The sequence below is a fragment of the Odocoileus virginianus genome, chromosome 18 (assembly GCF_023699985.2).
Source record: "Odocoileus virginianus isolate 20LAN1187 ecotype Illinois chromosome 18, Ovbor_1.2, whole genome shotgun sequence".
Taxonomy (NCBI): Eukaryota; Metazoa; Chordata; class Mammalia; order Artiodactyla; family Cervidae; genus Odocoileus; species Odocoileus virginianus.
Genome location: NC_069691.1, coordinates 47,046,706 through 47,065,412, shown reverse-complemented (window position 1 = coordinate 47,065,412; position 18,707 = coordinate 47,046,706). Strand labels below are relative to the sequence as shown.

The 18,707-nt window shown below is 53.6% G+C and overlaps 1 protein-coding gene across 1 annotated transcript in view; it reads right to left on the bottom strand.

Annotated features, from left to right (window-relative positions):
• Positions 1 to 18,707, bottom strand: part of XKR6 (XK related 6) — a 261,280-nt gene that overhangs the window by 7,974 nt on the left and 234,599 nt on the right. Inside the window, exon 2 of the mRNA XM_070480659.1 lies at positions 9,759 to 9,955. Coding sequence (XP_070336760.1) covers positions 9,759 to 9,955 — 197 coding nt within the window. The remainder of the gene's footprint in view (positions 1 to 9,758; positions 9,956 to 18,707) is intronic.

Genomic DNA, 18,707 nt, shown 5'->3' with positions numbered 1-18,707 from the left:
TGACTCCTCCCACTTACAGCTCCATCACCTGCATCCCAGAGATCAGGCTGGAGACTGCTAAACACTCCTTGTTCAGCCGTGTCAAGTTCCAGGCAGTGACCTTCGTGTCTTGCGTGTTTTTCCTGGTGTAGACCATGAGGGGTGGGGGTTGCAGCTGGTCCATTGGGTGACCTGATTCCAGCCCCACCAGCTGGGAGGTCACTAAGTCAGGGCCTCCTGGGGGACACCCCCTGAGAAGGGCTTGGGTCAGGGGTCTTGGGGCTCTGATCACCAGACTAGGGATCTAAGGTTTCTAGAAAGAGGATGTCCGTACCTCAAGACCAACGAAACACAGCACGATGGGCAGAAGTCTCAGTTGGACATCTTTGACCGGGGAGGCCCTTAAACCCAGCACGGTCACGCTCTGGTGGCTGACATATTGTTGCGGTCAGAGTTGAGGCTTCGGTACTTATAAGGCCTGCGGGGCTCCTCAAGACACTGCCTTGAGTTATGAGAGCACCCTGTCCAGTCCCCATTCACGCTCCTCAGCGTTTCCTTCTTCAAGGGCCTCAAACCGAAGCTCCTGTCATGCTGCCAGGCCTTCATCCTGGGCCCCACTCAGGACAGCCCCTGGCTGCTCTGAGGTCACCTCCAGCTAGCTCCTCACACCCGCTCTGTTCCACGTGCTCCAGACACAGGCCCAGCACAGGACATATGCGTTGGCTCTGTCCATCACCTGCATGGCCCTTTCCCAGGTCCCCAAGTGTCACCGCACGGAGGCTTTACCAGAGCACGTCTTTTCAGCAGGCTGTTGCCAGCCAGACACTGAAAACTGCAGCTCCCAGTACCTGCTCCCGCCTTCCAGGCCTTCAGTCCAGTTCAGTCCCTCAGTCGTGTGCGACTCTGTGACCCCTTGGACCGCAGCGCGCCAGGCCTCCCTGTCCATCACCAACTCGCAGAGCTTGCTCCATGTCCATTGAATTGGTGATGCCATCCAACCATCTCATCCTCTGTTGTCCCCTTCTCCTCCTGCCTTCAATCTGTCCCAGCATAGGGTCTTTTTTCTAAAGAGTCAGTTCTTCACATCAGGTGGCCAAAGTATTGAAGCTTCAGTTCCAGGCTGTATTTCCCACTTTAGTGTCATTCACCGTCCCGTACACTCTCTTACTCCTTCCTTTTTTCCTTAAGTATGTTCTCACCTTGATGCAGATGAGCCCCTCAAGGGCAGGGCAGCAGTTGGTCTGGTCCTTCTGAAACTATGTGCAAAATCGCAGGGGTATTTTGATTCTCAAAGGGGCTGATGGAGAAAGGAGCCCGCCAGCTGTCCCACCCTCCCACCACTATCCCTGAAAACGGGAAAAGAGAACTCCCCGGGGGGCCTCCATTTATGCCTGCGTCTTTCAGAAGAAAACCTTGAGGGCAGAAGGCAGAGATGAGGAGGAATAATACCCACCAGTGTTCCCAGTACAGCAGGCATTGTGCCAGACACTTTGCATAAATTATTTCCTTTAATCCTGACAATAATCCCCTGAAATGCTTATTGGTACCCCATTTTATAGGAGAGGAAACCAAGGTACCAGGAGGTAAAAGGATTTGTCTAGCTTTAAGGCTTGAATCGTGTGCTTGTATTCTGATGGTTCCCATTTGGGGCCATGCTGATCCTGGAGGGACCACCCCTCTCAAGTTTAGCAAATTCCTAGAAATAGCAATCAAGAGGTGCTTTTCATATGCAAACCAACCAGTCCAGAACTCACACCTCCTTCCCCCGGATCTGACACTCTGGGCCACTGTTTCCCTGTCCTAATCACCTCAGGGCCAGGTACCAGACAATTAGGGACAGCCCTGGACCCCAGAGCCTCCTGATATTATTCAGACTAGCTTATCTCAAGCCCCCCACCATGGCGTGGCATACCGGCCTCTTCTTGGGAATCTGTGAGTAACAAGTGATTTTTTTTTAGTGGCAGCTGTCTCCTGATCTATTGGCCTTGAGATGCCTAAACAATAACAAAATCTGTCTTTTAAAAAACAGCTACAACATCAGCAAACTGCTGGTGAGGGAGCTTCCAACCCAGTACCTCCAAAGGCCCCAATGCCCTGGGCTTACAAGCTCCAGTAGTTTCCCCTTCTCCCATGGACTCACATGCAAGCTCCCATTAATGGCGCCCAAGACCTCGGGGTCTATGCCCTGCTCCTGGCCCATGGTCTAGTGATATTAATCCACTCACAGAGGCAGGAGAGCACTGTGGTTCTGCCAGCTGGGTAAAGGCAGACTTTAGAGATTCTAGAACAAATGTCAGCCGCTCAGCTGGTCTGGCACAAGCCTCATGAATGCCAGAATTCTGGTGGGCCTGGAGCACACTGTGAAGGAAGCTGTCTGGCATCACTGGAAGGTCCCAGTAAATCTACCCTCATTGAGGAGCAAACAGCCGACAAGACTCAAAGCTCTGATGCTCCCACAATGACAGCCATCGAATTGTACACTTCAAATGAATGACTTGTGCAGTATACAAACTGTATCTCAATAAAGCTGTTTAAATATATATATATTTTTTTAACAAAGAAGAAGAAGAAAAGATACTCTGCTGACAGGCCCATGGGCAGGGCTGAGCTATGGAAGCAATGCAGGCATCATGCCCCACTCTCCCAGCCTCCTGGCTGCTCCCGAAACACTGGGGTCACCTTCTCAGCTCAAGGCCTTACGTTTGGCTGTGCTCTCCCTGCTGCGTGTACCTCCAGTGACCTGCAGGCTGGCTCCCTCCCTGCTCTACGTCTTTGCTCAGGGGTCCCCTTCCTGCCCCCTTATTGAGAGCTGGACACAGCTCTGCTCCCCCACGGCTCTCTCCCAGCTTTAGAGCTCTGCTGCATACTTACCATTTTCTAATACAGAAGACAAAATATTTGTTCTGCTCCTTGTCCATCTGTCTCTCCAAGACAAATAAGCTCCATGAGAGCAGGGCTTTCTGTCTGTTTTGTTTATTAATCTTATCTGCCCCCAGCTCCTGGAACCATGCCTGGCACATGCTTAGCAAATAGTTACTGAATAAGTGGTCACATTATAGTTACTGCTCAGGCTTCTGAATTGGCAGCTCTCAGAGCCTCCCCCATGAAGCACCGCTGGTCAGCCTGCCTCGATGACCCTCTTGTTACAGCATTTGATGCAGAAACATTTTCAGGTGGCCAATTGTTATTTCATCTGTGCTAACTGTTGTTGTTTAGCCGCTAACTCTTTTGCGACCCCATGGACTGTAGCCCACCAGGTTCCTCTGTCCATGGGATTTCCCAGGCAAGAATACTGGAGTGGGTTGCCATTTCCTCCTCCAGGGGATCTTTCTGAACCAGGGATGGAACCTGTGTCCCTTGTGCTTTCTGCACTAGCAGGTGGATTCTTTACCACTGTGCAACCAATGAAAGTGATTTACCCTGCCTTTCTCATAGCTTTCCTACTGCTTTTAAGGACTCTTCCTCATATGTACATACTGCACTTTCTTTTGCACTTAAAATTTGTTAAGGGGGTAGATCTCACTTGTTCTTACCACAATTTAAAAAAAAAAGTACTCTCTTTTTCTCTAGCTTGTTGTTAGGGGCAACCTCAGCCAAAAGGCCTCAGAATTGGATACAAAGTCAAGAGAAATACACACACACTGAAAGTGTCATGTCTCTGCTTAAAATCCTTGCAGATTCTGGTTAAGAGTGTGAGGTTTTAATGTTCTGTTTGATAAGAAGCCACTGGGAGCTGGAGCGGGGCTGTGAGCTGCAGTTCGTTGCTCAGGGAATTCTGTGTGTAGACACCAAGCAAGTATCTGATGGGAGAGAAGGAGGGGTGACTCCTCAGAAGGAGACAGAAACACAGCTGGAGAGAGATCCTCCTGCAGGGAAGTGAGAGAGGCCGAGTCTGTGTTCTGGTGGCAGAAGGCAGGCACGTCCCTCTTCACTGCAGCCGTCTGTGACGATGCAAGGCAGCCAGGGAAAGCACACACCTTCCCCTTTATTAATCCAGGAGGCAAAGACACAGAACAGACGTGGGTCGAGCACCCTGAAGTCCAGACTGGAGGCTGAAAGATCCTTCTATCAATCTGGTCGGAAGCCCAGGAATATCAGAGCCAGCAGCGAGCTCCAACTTAGCACCAGGGGGGTGGGGGTGGCACAGGAGGTGGGGAGTCAGGGAGGAGGGGGCTGCTCCATCAGGGTTAGGCCAGGTGGTGGCCAACAGCACAGAAGATCGGGGCACCAAGACTCCCTATCACTTTGTACAAGGTGATTCATTATCTGATAGTGTTTGACACAGTGGAAATTCACACGTTGGTGTGGAGCACAGATCTGTCACCTTCAGGCCACACAACATCATTGTCACCTTCTGGCAGCAGCTTTACCTAACTGTAACCCAAATCCTAAATGACCAAGTAACCAACTTTGGGGCGTCCCAGGTGGCTCAGTGGTAAAGAACCCGCCTGCTAATGCAGGAACCATAGAAGACATGGGTTCGATCCTTGGGTTAGGAAGATCCCCTGAAGGAGGAAATGGCAACCTGCTCCACTATTGATGCCTGGGAAACCCCACAGACAGAGGAGCGTGGTGGGCTACAGTCCATGGAGTTGCCAAGAGTCGGACACGGGCAATGTTCCCATGTACACTGAGCGACTGAGCACGTACGCAATCAACTTTTGTGACCCAGATTTGGAGGGTAACTGCTGATGTCCATACAAGCAGGACTTTTCACATTAGAGAAAAGAAATCTCCCAAGAGGAGAGAGGTGGTCATCTTTGATCATGGGGAGAGGAGGGCGAGGAGGGCCAGTTAACCAACCCCTCCTTCCCCTGAGAAGGGGAACGTGGAAGACTGGTCCTCACGCAGAAGGGAAAGCTGATCAGGACAGGGAGCTGACGCCTCCTCCAGGATGCGAGCGGCTGAAGAAACAGGCAGACAGGAGCCGCAGAGAAAGCGGATGGACACCTGCATCTCTGTGGAGTTTCTCATCAGCTCTTGCTGGGAAAAGGAGCAAGTGTGAAGTGGGAGGGCTTCTGATAGAGGAGGAGCCACCAAGTGAGCTTAAGAAAGAAGAAGACCAGAAACTTCCAGTGGTCCAGTGGTTAAGACTCCGCACCCCCAATGCAAGGGATCCAGGTTCGATCCCCGGTTGGGGAGCTAAGATGCCGCATGATGCATGGGGGCAGCTCAGAACAAAGAAGAAGAAGAAGAAAACTAACTAGGGAGGTCAATACCAAAGGGATGGAAAGACAGGGGCCTATCTGAATCTTAGAGTTCAGTGTTTGTCTAAAAGAAAACCAATGTTTAAGGATACCCACCATAGGACAGGTGTCTTTGCAAACCCCTTCCTGACACAGCATCTTGCCTATAGCAGAGCAGATGCCTGACACATGGGGGGTGGGAGGCCACGAGCAACAGGTCACAGAGTTGTATAAGAAGGACAACACCTCAATGTGAGCTCAATCCCAAAAGGCAGGCTCAGGCACTGTGTGCGTGGAGCGATTGGCACTCCCCCACCCCAGCCAAAAGCATCAGAAAACCCCCAAAGTCGGGAAAGGCGACAGAGCTGCTAACTCTCAACCTGATCCCCAGAGAGCATTTTTCATCTCAACATAACCCAGCTCAACCTCCTTCCATCACCACCTCCCCCAGGCCTGCTAAGTGTTGTTGATTTCTGCTCCAGAGTTGCCTGCCAATCCGTGCGCTTGGCTTCCTCTTCCAAGTACTCCAAGCCCATTGTTTCAGCCCTGGACGCCCACAGCTGCCTCTAACAGGGGCTCTGGGCTCTTGGTTTCCTCCCTGCATACCAGGAAAGGGGTCTTCTTTAAAAGCTAATCTGGCACCAATGCAGGAGACACAAGTTCAACCTCTGATTTGGGAAGATCCCACACGCCCTGGAACAACTAAGCTGTGAGACAGGATTATTGAGCCTGTCTGTGCCCCAGAGCCCGGGAGCTGCAACTACTAAAGCGCCTAGTCGGTGCTCTGAGACCAGAGAAGCCATTCTCCATAACTAGAGAAAAGCCCGGGCAGCAATGAAGTCCCATCTCAACCAAAAATAAACAAAAAAATAAAATTGAAAAAGCTAACCTGGGACTTCTCCAGTGTTTTAGTGGCCAAGATTCTGCACTCCCAATGCAGGGAGCCCAGGTTCAATCCCTGGTCAGGAAACTAGATCTCACATGCAGCAACTAAAATCCACTGCAGGCAAATAAAAAAAAAGCTAACCTGATCATATAGCTTTCCTACATAACCCTTCCCACTGCACTTGGTATACACCCAAGCTGTCAGGTCCATGCCTTCCTCTCCATCCTCCCCCACATCACTCTCCTTCCCCTGACTGCTGACCCCCAGCCATGCTGAGTCCTGTCATTTTCTAGAATAAGCCAGGCTTTCCCACCCCAAGGCCTTTGTATTTGCAATTCCCTCTGTGGGGGAGGTTGTTTCTGCTCCTCCGATAGTTGGTTCCTCCTCATCCTTTATACTCAGGCTGTGTCAGCTCTCTAGAGAGGCTTTCTCTGATGTGTGTGTATGCTAAGTCGCTTCAGTTGTGTCTGCCTCTGTGCAACGCTATGGACCACAGCCTGCCAGGCTCCTCTGTCCACAGGATTCTCCAGGCAAGAATACTGGAGTGGGTTGCCATTCCCTTCTCCAGGGGATCTTCCCGACCCAGGGATCCAACCCATGTCTCTTATGTCTCCTGTACTGGCAGGCAGGTTCTTTACCACTAGCACCACCTGGGAAGCCCAACGCTGCACAAATAAGCTCTCTGCACACCCCACCCCAGGTACTGCAGTCTTGGCATCGTGTTTGTTTGCTTAACGCATTTGCCACAATATGCCGGCTATCTAACTGCTCCTGTTATGTCTCCCAAGAGAGAATGGAAGATTCGTGAGGGCCTGGACTACCTCTGTTATGTTCCGGGTTGCCCTCCACACGTAGAATGGCACCTGACTGAAAGCATCTTTGTTGACGGCAAGACTGTGTCATGTACCCATAATACACCCGCCAAAGTGCTGCAGACGGGTATGTGCAGTTCACTAGACCTTCACAACCACCCAGAGGAGTTACTATGCCCACTTTACGATGAAGAAGCCCAGTTAGGAGATCAACTTGTCCCACGTTGTAAAGCCAATAAATGGTGGAGGTGGAATTTACACACAGCTCTGGTGGACTTTTCTCACCATGCAGGACTGCCTCCCCATCCCTGTCATAGCCAGGAAGACTCTAGAAGCTCCCAGCTGACACCAGGCTCATTACCAGTGAAAAATGGCACTATTTTATCATGTAAAATGTGTACTTTTTATCTTTATTTAAACTTGACTTGAGACATCTTATTTAAGGAGGACTCCAAGTGACCAAAATACTCAAATGAAAGTGAAGGTGAAAGTCGCTCAGTCATGTCTGACTCTTTGCGACCCCATGGACTATACAGTTTTTGGAATTCTCCAGGTCAGAATATTGGAGTGGGTAGCCTTTCCCTTCTCCAGGGGATCTTCCCAACCCAGGGACTGAACCCAGGTCTCCCACATTGCAGGCGGATTCTTTACCAGCTGAGCCACAAAGGAAGGCAAATAATATCTGCATGATTTAATATTACCACTATGATTGTATTTTGAATTGATAAGCATCAAAGAATTTATGTTTTTGAATTGTGGTGCTAGGGAAGACTCTTGAGAGTCCCTTGAACTGAAAGGAGATCAAACCAGTCAATTCTAAAGGAAATCAACCCTGAATATTCATTGGAAGGACTGAAGCAGAAGCTGAAACTCCAATACTTTGGCCACCTGATGCAAAGAGCCAACTCACTGGAAAAGACCCTGATGCTAGGAACGATTGAAGGCAAAAGGGGGACGACAGAGGATGAGATGGTTGGATGGCATCACTGACTCAATGAACATGAGTTTGGGGAAACTCTGGGAGATAGTGAAGGATGGAGAAGCCTGGTGTGCTGCAGTCCATGGGGTCATAAAGAGTCAGACACAACTGAGTGATTGAACAAAAACAACCAGTTTCACAGGTAAATTGGATACAAATCCATCTTTCAGGCTGACTACTATAATGTTAACTCAGTTATAAAAGAGGAATCAAAGGTGGAGAGATGGCACAAGGAGAAAAAGTGGAAGAGGCTGGTATCTGGCAAGATCCTTGGAAAACTCACCTATAACAAAAACAGCAATCTACCTCAGCGTCTACTAGCATTAACGGTACAAAGTGGACAGGTGTCTCCAAAGGCCACCAAATGAGACCAGCTGGCCATGATGTCATTAGTAACGTGTGGTCCAATTCTACCATCACCAACAACAAAATGGCCAGTTGCTGCCCGAGGCCGTTGACATTCGTCATGTCAAAATGTCCAGAACAGCCCTCCGTGGTAAGTACCAATATTATCTCCATTTCAGAAACAAGAAAACTGAGGAACAGAGACGCTCAGTACCTCGCCATAGGTCACACAGCTGTCAAGCAGCAGGGGAGTCCCCCCTGCAAGAACTGCTGCTTGCAGGCTGCTGCCCTGCAAGAACGCACAGCATCCGCGTCGCCAACAAGCCCCTTGCAAGTTCACAGACTTGGCTGTCCTCTCCAGATGGTGTGGAGCAAGGGGGGATCCCATGGGAGAGTGCCCTACAGGTGCCTGTGAACTTGGTGGCACCCAGGGCCCACTGGAGCAGCTTGGGGAGCCAGGGGCCCAGAGGCAAGGACCCAGGAGGCCCGCAGGCCCCAGTTGCCTCGCTAACGCGGATCATACACACTCACATCCTCTGGAGTCAGGAATCTCTGCACTGAGTCCCTTCAGCAACATCTCTGCTTGAATGCTCCCCATGACGGGAAACTCACTACCTTATGAGACAGTCTCTCCATCTCTGGATGGCTCCTGCTGTTTGAAATGTCTCCCACATGTGAATTCATAACCATCTCCCTATAGCTCCCTCCCGCTCTTTGGAACGATCATGGTTCCCCTACATCCCTTCAAATGCTGGGGTTCACATAGCCTACATCTTCCCCAGGATGAAATGTCCCCAGTATCCCCCAAGCATTGTGATCTCCAGCCCCTCCTCACATGGGCCTTTGCCCAAATCAGAACTCCAGCCCCACTGAAACAAGCTCTGACATGACCTGGACATGTGCAGGCTGGCCTGACTGAAGTCTGCCCTGACATCAGCAACCCAGGGTGACAGGGTGCTTTGACCAGAGGAGTCCCACCTAGAAAGGGCTTCTTGGGTCGCCGGGTGGCCCCCAAAGGCTTCCTGCTGCTGTAGAGACCAGTGGTGTCCAGACCCAGACCATCCCCTGGGCGCTTGGAGGCTATCTGGAGTCGCGGGGGCCAGGAGTGGGGGGTGGGCGCGATACCCTGGTCTCTGGACCCCCACCCCTCGTCTACCTAGAACACAGCTGCTTCAGCCTGTTTTATAAACGGGGCTTCTACATTTTGTAAACGCGTTTGAAGCATCACGGCTCAAGAATGTCTAAAACTGCTGATGCCACGTGACACGATTTAGCCTCTTGGGCACGTGCTGTCTCCCTCACCCCGTGTGTGCCAACGCCGCGGCTCAAGCCAGCGCCAAGATAAGGGGCCTTTTCCCTGGACCGGGAGACCCAGGCCCCCTGCTCTGCCACTCCAGGGACACTGGAGACCCGGCCGGGCTCTGCGCACATGAGGGCCGCGCAAGCGCACGCGTGACGGCGGCGGTGCGGGCGCGCACACGGGGGCGCACAGAGGCTGCGCCGGGGACCTGGGGAGCCGGCCGGGCGGCGCCCCTGGACTGCGCACGGAGGGCGGGGGTGGGGGCACTCACAGGGCAGCGTCTCGGCGCGGCTCTTCTGGATCATTATGCAGAGCTGTAGCACCAGTTGGGGGGCGCTTTCCAGGAAGGTCTCCAGGAGGCGCAGCATGTTGACGTCTGCATATTCGTACATCATAGCCCAGTAGAAGCGTCGCTGGTGTTCCTTCTGCCGCTGGCTCTGAATCCCCAGGTACATGGTGCGGATATACCTGCGAGAGATGGGACAGAGCAGAGAGAGAGGCATGGGTTGGGGTGGCGGTTCTGGAAGGGCCAGGCCCTCCCGGGCAAACCAGCCTCCCCTCCTTGGTTCGGGGGTTTTCCAGGTGCTGGGACCAGCTCTAGGGGTTCTCCCAGCCGAGTGAGGTACTGAGGCTTCAGGGTGGGGTGGGGTGGGGTCAGGCCAGGGAAGGGGGCCCGGGCAAGTTGTCCCCTCCCCCGCCGCGGTTTGCTCATCTGTGAAGTGAGAAATGGAAGAGTGGGGCCCAGGGACCTTGCGGGCCTGCCAAGGCAGGATCACAGGTGAGCTTGGGGGGCAGGTGGGCTCGCTCAAGTTCGGGGTCCCAGGGGAAAAATTCCAGTAGGGTTTTCACCTCTCTGGAGGAGGAGGGAAAGGAATTAGCATTTATGAAATTCCTACTGGGGATCACTGGAGGGCTGCCTGCTGTGGCCTGGGGCCCGGGCGACAGGCGGAAGTAAACCCATGTGGGACAGGCAGGCAGGGCTCACAGGCACAGGCTCCAGAGGTGGATGCGGGAGACACCAGGAGCTGGCCGAGGCTGCTGGACCCCAAAACTCATGCGTGCCCCGCTCCACGCTAGGGGGAGCCTACAGTGGTGCCTCCATCCAGGTGCGGCCCGGGACTCGGCCACACAGACACATGGACCCCACTCCCTCTGAGGAAGCGGCGCAGGTGGAGGGCGTGGGCTCTCTCCTCTGCTAATTGTGGGGGCCTGAACTAATCACCCCAACTCTGTGTCTCTGTTACTTTTCTTTAACATAAGAGAGTTACAGCCTCATGAGGCTGATGGGGAGCTTGGGGAGACGATCCCAGTGCTGGCTGTGGACCCAGGCCCACAGAAGAAAGCCCCTATGCCTGCTGCAGTTCTCCCTAAACTGTAGAAGCTTTCAACAAGGGGAGGATAGGCGGTATCATGTAAGCCAGACTTGGGAAGACGCCCTGGAGAAGGAAATGGCAACCCACTCCAGTATTCTTGCCTGGGAAATCCCATGGACAGAGGAGCCTGGCGGGCTACAGTCCATAGAGTCGCCAAGAGTCAAACATGGCTGAAGCGACTTAGCACACACAGAAGCCAGACTCAGCCAGCGGTCTCTGGGGCCAAGCGCAGCCCAGAGAAGCTGGCAGTGCCAGGACCAAAGCAAGGTTCAGAAAGCACAGTGGGCCCAGGTAGAATCAAGATCATGCAGCATCAATTGGGGTCACAGACAACAGGACAGACTGACATGTGCGTCCCTGGCCTCCCCCTGGGAATGTGTCCTCTAAACCACCAAGCCAGAATCACAGAGGTTGAGAGCGTGGCTGACCCCTACATGGTCCCCGCTGTCCCCAGGCACCCCATCAGGGGCCCACTTGGGGGTCTGTCTCCATCGCCACTGCCAGCCTGGTCCCTGCCATCACCCCTTCTCTCTTGGATCAAAGCAGAAGCCTCCTAAGTGGGCTCCCCGGGCCCACTCTTGCCCCCAGAACAACCCACTCTCTGTCCAGCAGCCAAGGCACTTTGTCAAGATCACAGACGCGGTCCTGTCCCCAGCTTCTTCAGCCCTCCCTGACTTCCCATCATGCTCAGAAGAAAATCCCACCCCTCCCTCAGCTCCTGGGCCCTGCCTGCCCCCCAGCCTCATCGCCTGTTATCTCGCCAAACGTTCTGGTGTCTTGTGTCTCTCTCGCAGACACATGAGCTTGTCTCTGTTCACATCATCCCCGGGGGGCCTGTGGAAGAAGGGAGACTCCTGCCCCCAGGGCTGAGTCCCCCCTGCACTGTCACAGCATTGCGAAGGCAGTCCACTTCCCCGGGTACACTGAATTTCTAAGAGGCTCCCAGAGAGGGGCTCTGTACCCCCCTCCTTGAAGCAATGGGAAAAGTGGGCATTGCCCAGGAACCTTGTATGGAGTTTACAGCAGCCCGTGCTTTAGAAGCAGAGGTGAGAAAACGTACATTTGCAAAATAATATAAAACTACAGTGATGCTCCTATCTAAGTCCAAACTGGTGGGCCTCCTACCTATGGAGAAGACCTCGAAGAAGACCCATGGGGGGGGCTGAGACAGACGCCTTATTTCCTGCATATACATTCCCTGGGGTGAGCGGAGAACAACCCTGGGGAGGCGCTGCAACAGGCATGGTGTCAGGCTGGAGTGAACAGTGCGCGGCTGCCAGCCCCACCGGGCACCGCTGCGGGCCAGGCGTCTCCCGAAGGTCCTGCCATGCCCTGGGGGGCAGCTCTGGTTACCGTCACTGAACACCAGACAGAAGCTCCGAAGTGAAGCAGGGCGCTGACTCCTTGCCTGCTCCAGGTTCTATCACTCACTGGCTGCGCCGCCTCCCGTGAGTCCCTGCCTTTCTCCAGGCCCGTCTGTAAGTTCCCTGAATCACGGGGCCAGGGCAGAGGCAGGCGGGAGGACGGGGTGGGGGTGCTGGTGGCTGACCTGACCTGGAAAGCTATGGGGTCACTGAGAGAGGAGCAGAGACCGAGAGACACGAGAGACGGCCACACAGAGGGACGGGGGAGACCCTGGACAGGGAAAGGGACGAGGGAGAGGGGAGCTATGTCAGAACCGAGGGCCTGAAGGAGACCGGCTAGACGAGGTGACCATAGCCACAGGCTGGGCGGGGGAGGCCGCTCTAAGGACCTGTGGTCCCAAGTAGTTGGAAGGGGCTGGGGAGCCGGACTCCAGAGCCCCGGGCAGAGGGGATGGTCGGATCAGGTCGGATGAGGTCGGATGGTGGCCTGGGGGGACAGCGCAGGAGGGGACAAGGGTGCCCTGGTGAGTCCAGAGGCTCCGCACAGGCACCCAGAATAGCCACGTGGCCCGAGAGCCTTGGTGCCGTGGGTCTCCCAGGTCGGATATGGGCTCTATGCTCCTAAACTCCTCTGCTCAGCTGTGGCGCCTGCAGGGCGCACTGCCGGGGGCCAAGCCTCCCTCAGGGGGCAGACCACAAAGCTCTCCTCTCTCAGGTCTGCTCTCAGACCTCAGCCTCTGCCTCCCCCAGCCTCACAAGGGGGCCCCATGGGGGAACGATTCTGTATCACAACCCAAGCCTATCTATGCATCCAGGTCCCCAGGCGAGGGAACACCAACACTCAGGTTCACCCAGGTCAGCCTCGCCAGGGCAAAGGGAGCTCTTGATCTGCCCTTCCACGCCCCTGTTCCCCAAGCCACTAGCCCCCCTGCCCAGCATGGCCAGAGAAATGGAATACAACGAGCCCAGAACACATTGGTTCAACCATAACACCTGCCAGAGAAACCAAGCTTGCCTCCATGGTAACATCCCAAGATACGGGAAGAGATGAAGGTAGGAGCCACTCCCCACCCATAAGCAGACAGATGCTCGAAGCCCCGTGTGCACCAGGATCAAGTCTGAGACCAAAAATGATTATCATGCCTCCTGGGATGCCAGCTCACATAGCCTGCCGCCTGGAGTAGGGGCTGTATCAGAGTCCAGTTCAAAATTCCCCATCAAGGGCCTTCCATCCAGTCCTCTGGTTCCTGCGCCCTCCTCTTCTGTCCTCAAGTCCCTGGGTCCCTGGTAGACCTTACAGAATCCAGAGCGGGGTCCTGATGACCTCTGGGGAAGCCCAGCCAGCAGCCTCTTCTTGCTAAGCCGTCACCCCTGTGCAAAGCCAGCCATGGCCAGGGCCACAAGGTGGCGCCAGACCCTAAGCCACGCAGGAAGGCTGCTCCTCCGCACCGTGATCTCATGCCCAGCCGGTGGCCTCCCAAGGCCTGCACCTTTCAATGCGGCAGCGTCGGGGTGCAAGGGGGCGGCTGGCCAGGCCGAGGGGCAGTCCCAGATGTGCCACGTCCCCACGAGAGAGCATCTGCAGGAGACACAAGGTGGGCTACTGCTCCCTCACCTTCTCCCTCCCCCCAGCAGGCTCCAGAAAGCTCACCTCCCCCAGAACGGTGGTTTGGGAGGAAAAACGTCCAACTCTCCTCCTCCTGCCTGGCTTCCACCTGGATTCTGTGTCACCTGCTGTCACACTATTTCTCTCCTAAGAACACTGGATCATGAAAGGCACGGATCTGCAGGCAGGCAGGCAGCTGTCCTGTGGGGCAAGGACTCAGGAAACCTGTGTCTGGCATGAGGTCCGCGGGGCTGCTCGACCTTGGGCAATTCACCCATCACAGAGGGGCAGGCCGAAGGCTCGCTAAGCCGAAGGATCCTTCGATTAACTCCATCTCTCTCTGGCTTCTCAGAGCCTAGAGAAGGGCCAAGCCTCTTGACAAGTAACACCAATGTTTGTGTGGCGCTCACATGTGACTGCTGTGAGTAATGTGAGAATCTTTAAGAGAAAAACAAAGTCTACCAAACACTGGAAGTAGAAATATTGATAGCATCAACTCTATACACTCTTTTCCCAGAAAAATAAAAGAGGAGCGAATACTTCTGTGTTCACTTTATGAAGTCAGCCTTACTCTATTACGTGAAGTCAGACACGTACCACACAAGAAAATAAAACTACAGACAATATCTCTTATAAAAGTAAAGTGTTAGTCACTCAGTCATGTCTAGCTCTTTGCAACCCCATGGACTGCGGCCCACCAGGCTCCTCTGTCCATGGAATTCTCCAGGCAAGAACACTGGAGTGGGTAGCCATTCCCTTCTCCAGGGGATCTTCCCTACCCAGGGATAGAACCTGGGTCCTGTGCATTGCAGGCAGATTCTTCACTGTCTGGGCCAGCAGGAAAGCCCCATCCCTTATAAACACAGATGCAAATACCTTTAACAAAATACCAGCAAATCAAATTCAGTGATATGCGGAAAAATAGTATTTGATAGCCAACTGGAGTATATTTGGGGAATGTAAGGCTGACTCTATATTCAGAAATCAATTAATGTAATTAATGATATTAAGAGGTAAAACCACACACTACATTAACTGATGCAGAAAGAAAGCATTTGACAGAATTCAACATCCACTGATGATTAAAAAAAAAAAAAAAAGCTCTCAGCAAACCAGAAATAGAAAAGAGCTTTCTTAACCTGACATAGATGAAGGACATCTATAAAAATTAATAGTTAATATCACACTTAATGATATAAAGACTGAAGAACTTAAGATCAGGAACAAGGCAGTAATGTCTACACTCACCATTCCTATTTAACATCATACTAGAAGTCCTGGTCAGTACAATAAGTCAGCGGAAAGAAATAAGTTTATACAAACTGCAAGGAAAGGGACTTCCCTGGTGGTCCAGCAGTTGAGAATCTGCCTTCCAATGCAGGGGACGCAGGTTCTATCCCTGGTCAGGTAACTAAGATTCCTCCTGCCAGGAGGCAACTAAGCCCCCAAGCCACAACTATGACCTGATGCAGCCAAAAATAATCAATCAATTAAAAAAATTTTTTTAATTGCAAGGAAAGAAGTAAAATTGTCCCTATTTGTAAATGATATAATTATCTGGATAAAATCCCCAGAAATATAAAAAAAAAAGTTCACAGAAATAATTAGCAAGTTTAGCAAAGTCTCATGATACAAGGAAGACAGAGGAAGGAGCCTGATGCACTGCAGTCCATGGGGTTGCAGAGTCTGACCCAACTTAGCCACCAAACACCGCCAACAACACGATACAGGGTCATCGTGTGAAAACTGAATGTGTTTCTTTGGACTACTAGTGAACAATGGGAAATTGAAATTAAAAAAAAAAAAAGATACCACTTAAACAAGTTCCCTTAGGGGAAGGCAGGACAGGCAAGGGGATTAAGAGGGACAAACTATGAGGCATTAAATAAATAAGTCACAGGGACGAACGCACAGCACAGGAAATACTGTCAGGACGTCCCGGTAACTTTGTTCAGAGTATAATCTATAAAGATATCGAATCGCTCTGCTGCACCCGAAACCAGTATAATACTGTAAGTGACTTATCCGTCAATTTAGAAAAGCTTTTATATTTTTGCACTATTTAAACACAAGCAGCCTGTGCCTCCGGGGGCATGTTGACCCTCGTCCTGGGTGGGTGTGGAGCACTCTCTCACAGGCACACACACACCACCACCAAGATCGCTCCAAACAAACACCACACACACTCATGCACACGGCGCTCACAATGTGGACACACTGCTACGTGTGCACATGCTAACCACGCATGAAGTTCACGCACCCTCACGGCCACACACTGTGTCCAATGCAGACACACACACACACACACTGCCACGCACCCGAACACATGGCACAAGTCCAGGCCCTCGCTTGTACAGACCCCCATAGCCCATGATCATATCCTGGTGTCAACAGGCCCCAACCGGGGACCCCTGAGGGGTGGGTCTCTGCCTGCCCCTGGCATCAACAGCTGACTCCGAGGACGGATGCAGAGGGCAAGCCTAAAGCACATCACTTCTGGGTAGGTGTGGGGATCTCCCACTTCCCCCTCTGGTAGCCGGGAATCGCCAGAGAGAAGGCGCTGGAGCTACTGGACAAGGAGAGAGGGCATGCAGGGCTCTCATCGTGGGAGGAATCCTGCCCCCGACATCAAGGACAGAGCTGGGCCAGCTGCTACCTCCACACCCGCCCGAGCTCACTGACATCTGAACTTGTCAGCCCCGGCCCTGCCACACCTGTCCTGCTGCATCTCCACCTGAGCCTGGCAGATCGGGGAAGCCTGGCTTGTGGTCGCGGTGAAGGCGTTGAGAGCTGTCACGATGATGCCTGATCTGCACTCTCATCTGGTCTGTCCTTCTAGGTGGAGGGGCTCCTTCCCGCGTGTCCTCTGCATCGCTGACTGCATCCCAGGGGCCTAGGGCCAGGTGGCTGTGCAGTGGCCCCAAAGCAAGGTGGGGCAGTTTCAGGGTTCTGGGCTGCATGGCGCTTGCTTGTGCAGCAACCTTGCTGGTCTGGGGTCTGTCACCTGCTGAGGATGGAAGCTGACCTGGGTCCCCAGGCATTGACGGGGGCTCCAGGGCTGTGGTGTCAAAAAGGGGGTGCTCCCACCTGTAGGATGCTGATTCCATGCCCAAGTAGGAACCCCTGAGAGTCTTCCCTGGGGCCCCAGGTCAGGACAGAGGAAAGTCCCTCAAGCTCTTCTTCATCACAGATCTTGGGGGCACCCAAGCTGTGGCAGACAGGATCAGGGTTCAGCCTGCCTGCCTAACCTCTGCCAGGTACTGGTACTCCCATTTTTACAGATGAGGAAAATTGAGGCTAACCTGGATCCAGTAACCCAGGGGGCTCCCCAGTGGCTGTGCAGTGAGGTATCCAACCTCCTGCCTCCGCCCCACCCCCCACACACATGCTCCCCGCCCCTGGCCACACATGCTGCTCCTCCAGTCCCAGGCCTTCCTGGCATTGCTCATCTCAGTGTCTTGGCTTCTGCTGTCCCCATCATCCCCGAAGGGCCCAGTTCTCCCCACGTGCCTCACTCCATGCCCAGGTCCCAGCATTTCCCTTCCCCACTTCTGTTATGCTGGGTCCTCAGTATAGTAATAGCTCCTATTTGTGGGGTTCTCCCTACATAATAGGTACAGTGTGATCCTTCTACGTATATTATGTCATTTAACCTGAGAACGTCACGATCATCAACAGATGAAACCGAAGCGAGAGGAAGTCCCAGGATGTGGCTGCCAGCCTCACGCCACGCGCTGGACTCCAGAGGCGGTGCTTCTAACCCAGAAACGCTGCATTCGTCTATTCCTTATCATTTCCCCATTCCCTCCTTCCCACTTCACTTTCAATTCTATGAATTAGGTCATCTATTAGCCCCGTTTTATAGAATCAGAAAACTGAGGCTCAGAGGGGTTACACAGCACCCCAGGTTGGAAGGTCAGATTTCAGCCTTGATTTGATTAGCTGCGCCACACGCCTGGTTTCCACCCCTAGCGGTCCCTCCCTGCTCACAGCCCATCCGTACTGGAGTCAGACAGAGAGGCCACTCCAGCTGTATCTTAACCCCCGGCTTACGCTGTTGTACTGCCGCTGCCCCTACCCCACCATGGTGAGCATCCACGCAGAGGTGCTAAGGTGCATTTATCCCCAGCTCTGACGGTCTCGTTTGACCAAGAGATGCCTGCAACACCACCTTCAAATACATAAAATACATGGTCCCCGAGGCAGATGGCCAGAGCGGGTGTGAGGAGCACGATTAAAGCAGGAATGACCCGGGTTGGACCCAAGAGAGAATGCCAGCCAGCCTGGCAGGACCCCACCACGACGCGGCAGGTTTTCTGCCCTCTCTGGACAGGTTCGGAGAGAAGCGAAGCTTGGGGGCTGTGAGGGGTCAGCGGCCCGCAGCTCAGAGCAGAGCGGCTGGAACTGTCCTTCCAGTGTATCACAGGCACGGTGCGGTGCGCCCACTGCCCACCTGGGCACACACACGTGTGTGTCCACACAGCGGTCCTGGCCGAGGGCCCCCTCACACTGCCCAATGCCGACGTGGGTGGCTCATGGGGCCCCTAAGCTGGCACATTGGCAAGACTGTACCAACACAGCCCTGGCTGAGGGCTCTGGGCCCTGAGTGTGAGAATGGGTTCTGGAACCCTCCACCGCCTGGCTGGCTGGAAGACCCCCATCCCTCCCCTCCCCCACTCCGGCTGAGATGTCTTCAGTTTGCAGGAGGGGTGGGGGGGCCAGCTGCCGGCTCAGCCCTGGAGAGCAGCGCATCAAATCGGAGCTATTTTTAGCCCTTCTCTCCAGCGTCTAACATCAGCTGAGCAGTGGTGGCCGGCTTGGGGCACGCCTCTGAGAGAATATGTCTTAGCTGGGGCCCGGGGAGATGACGGGGAAGC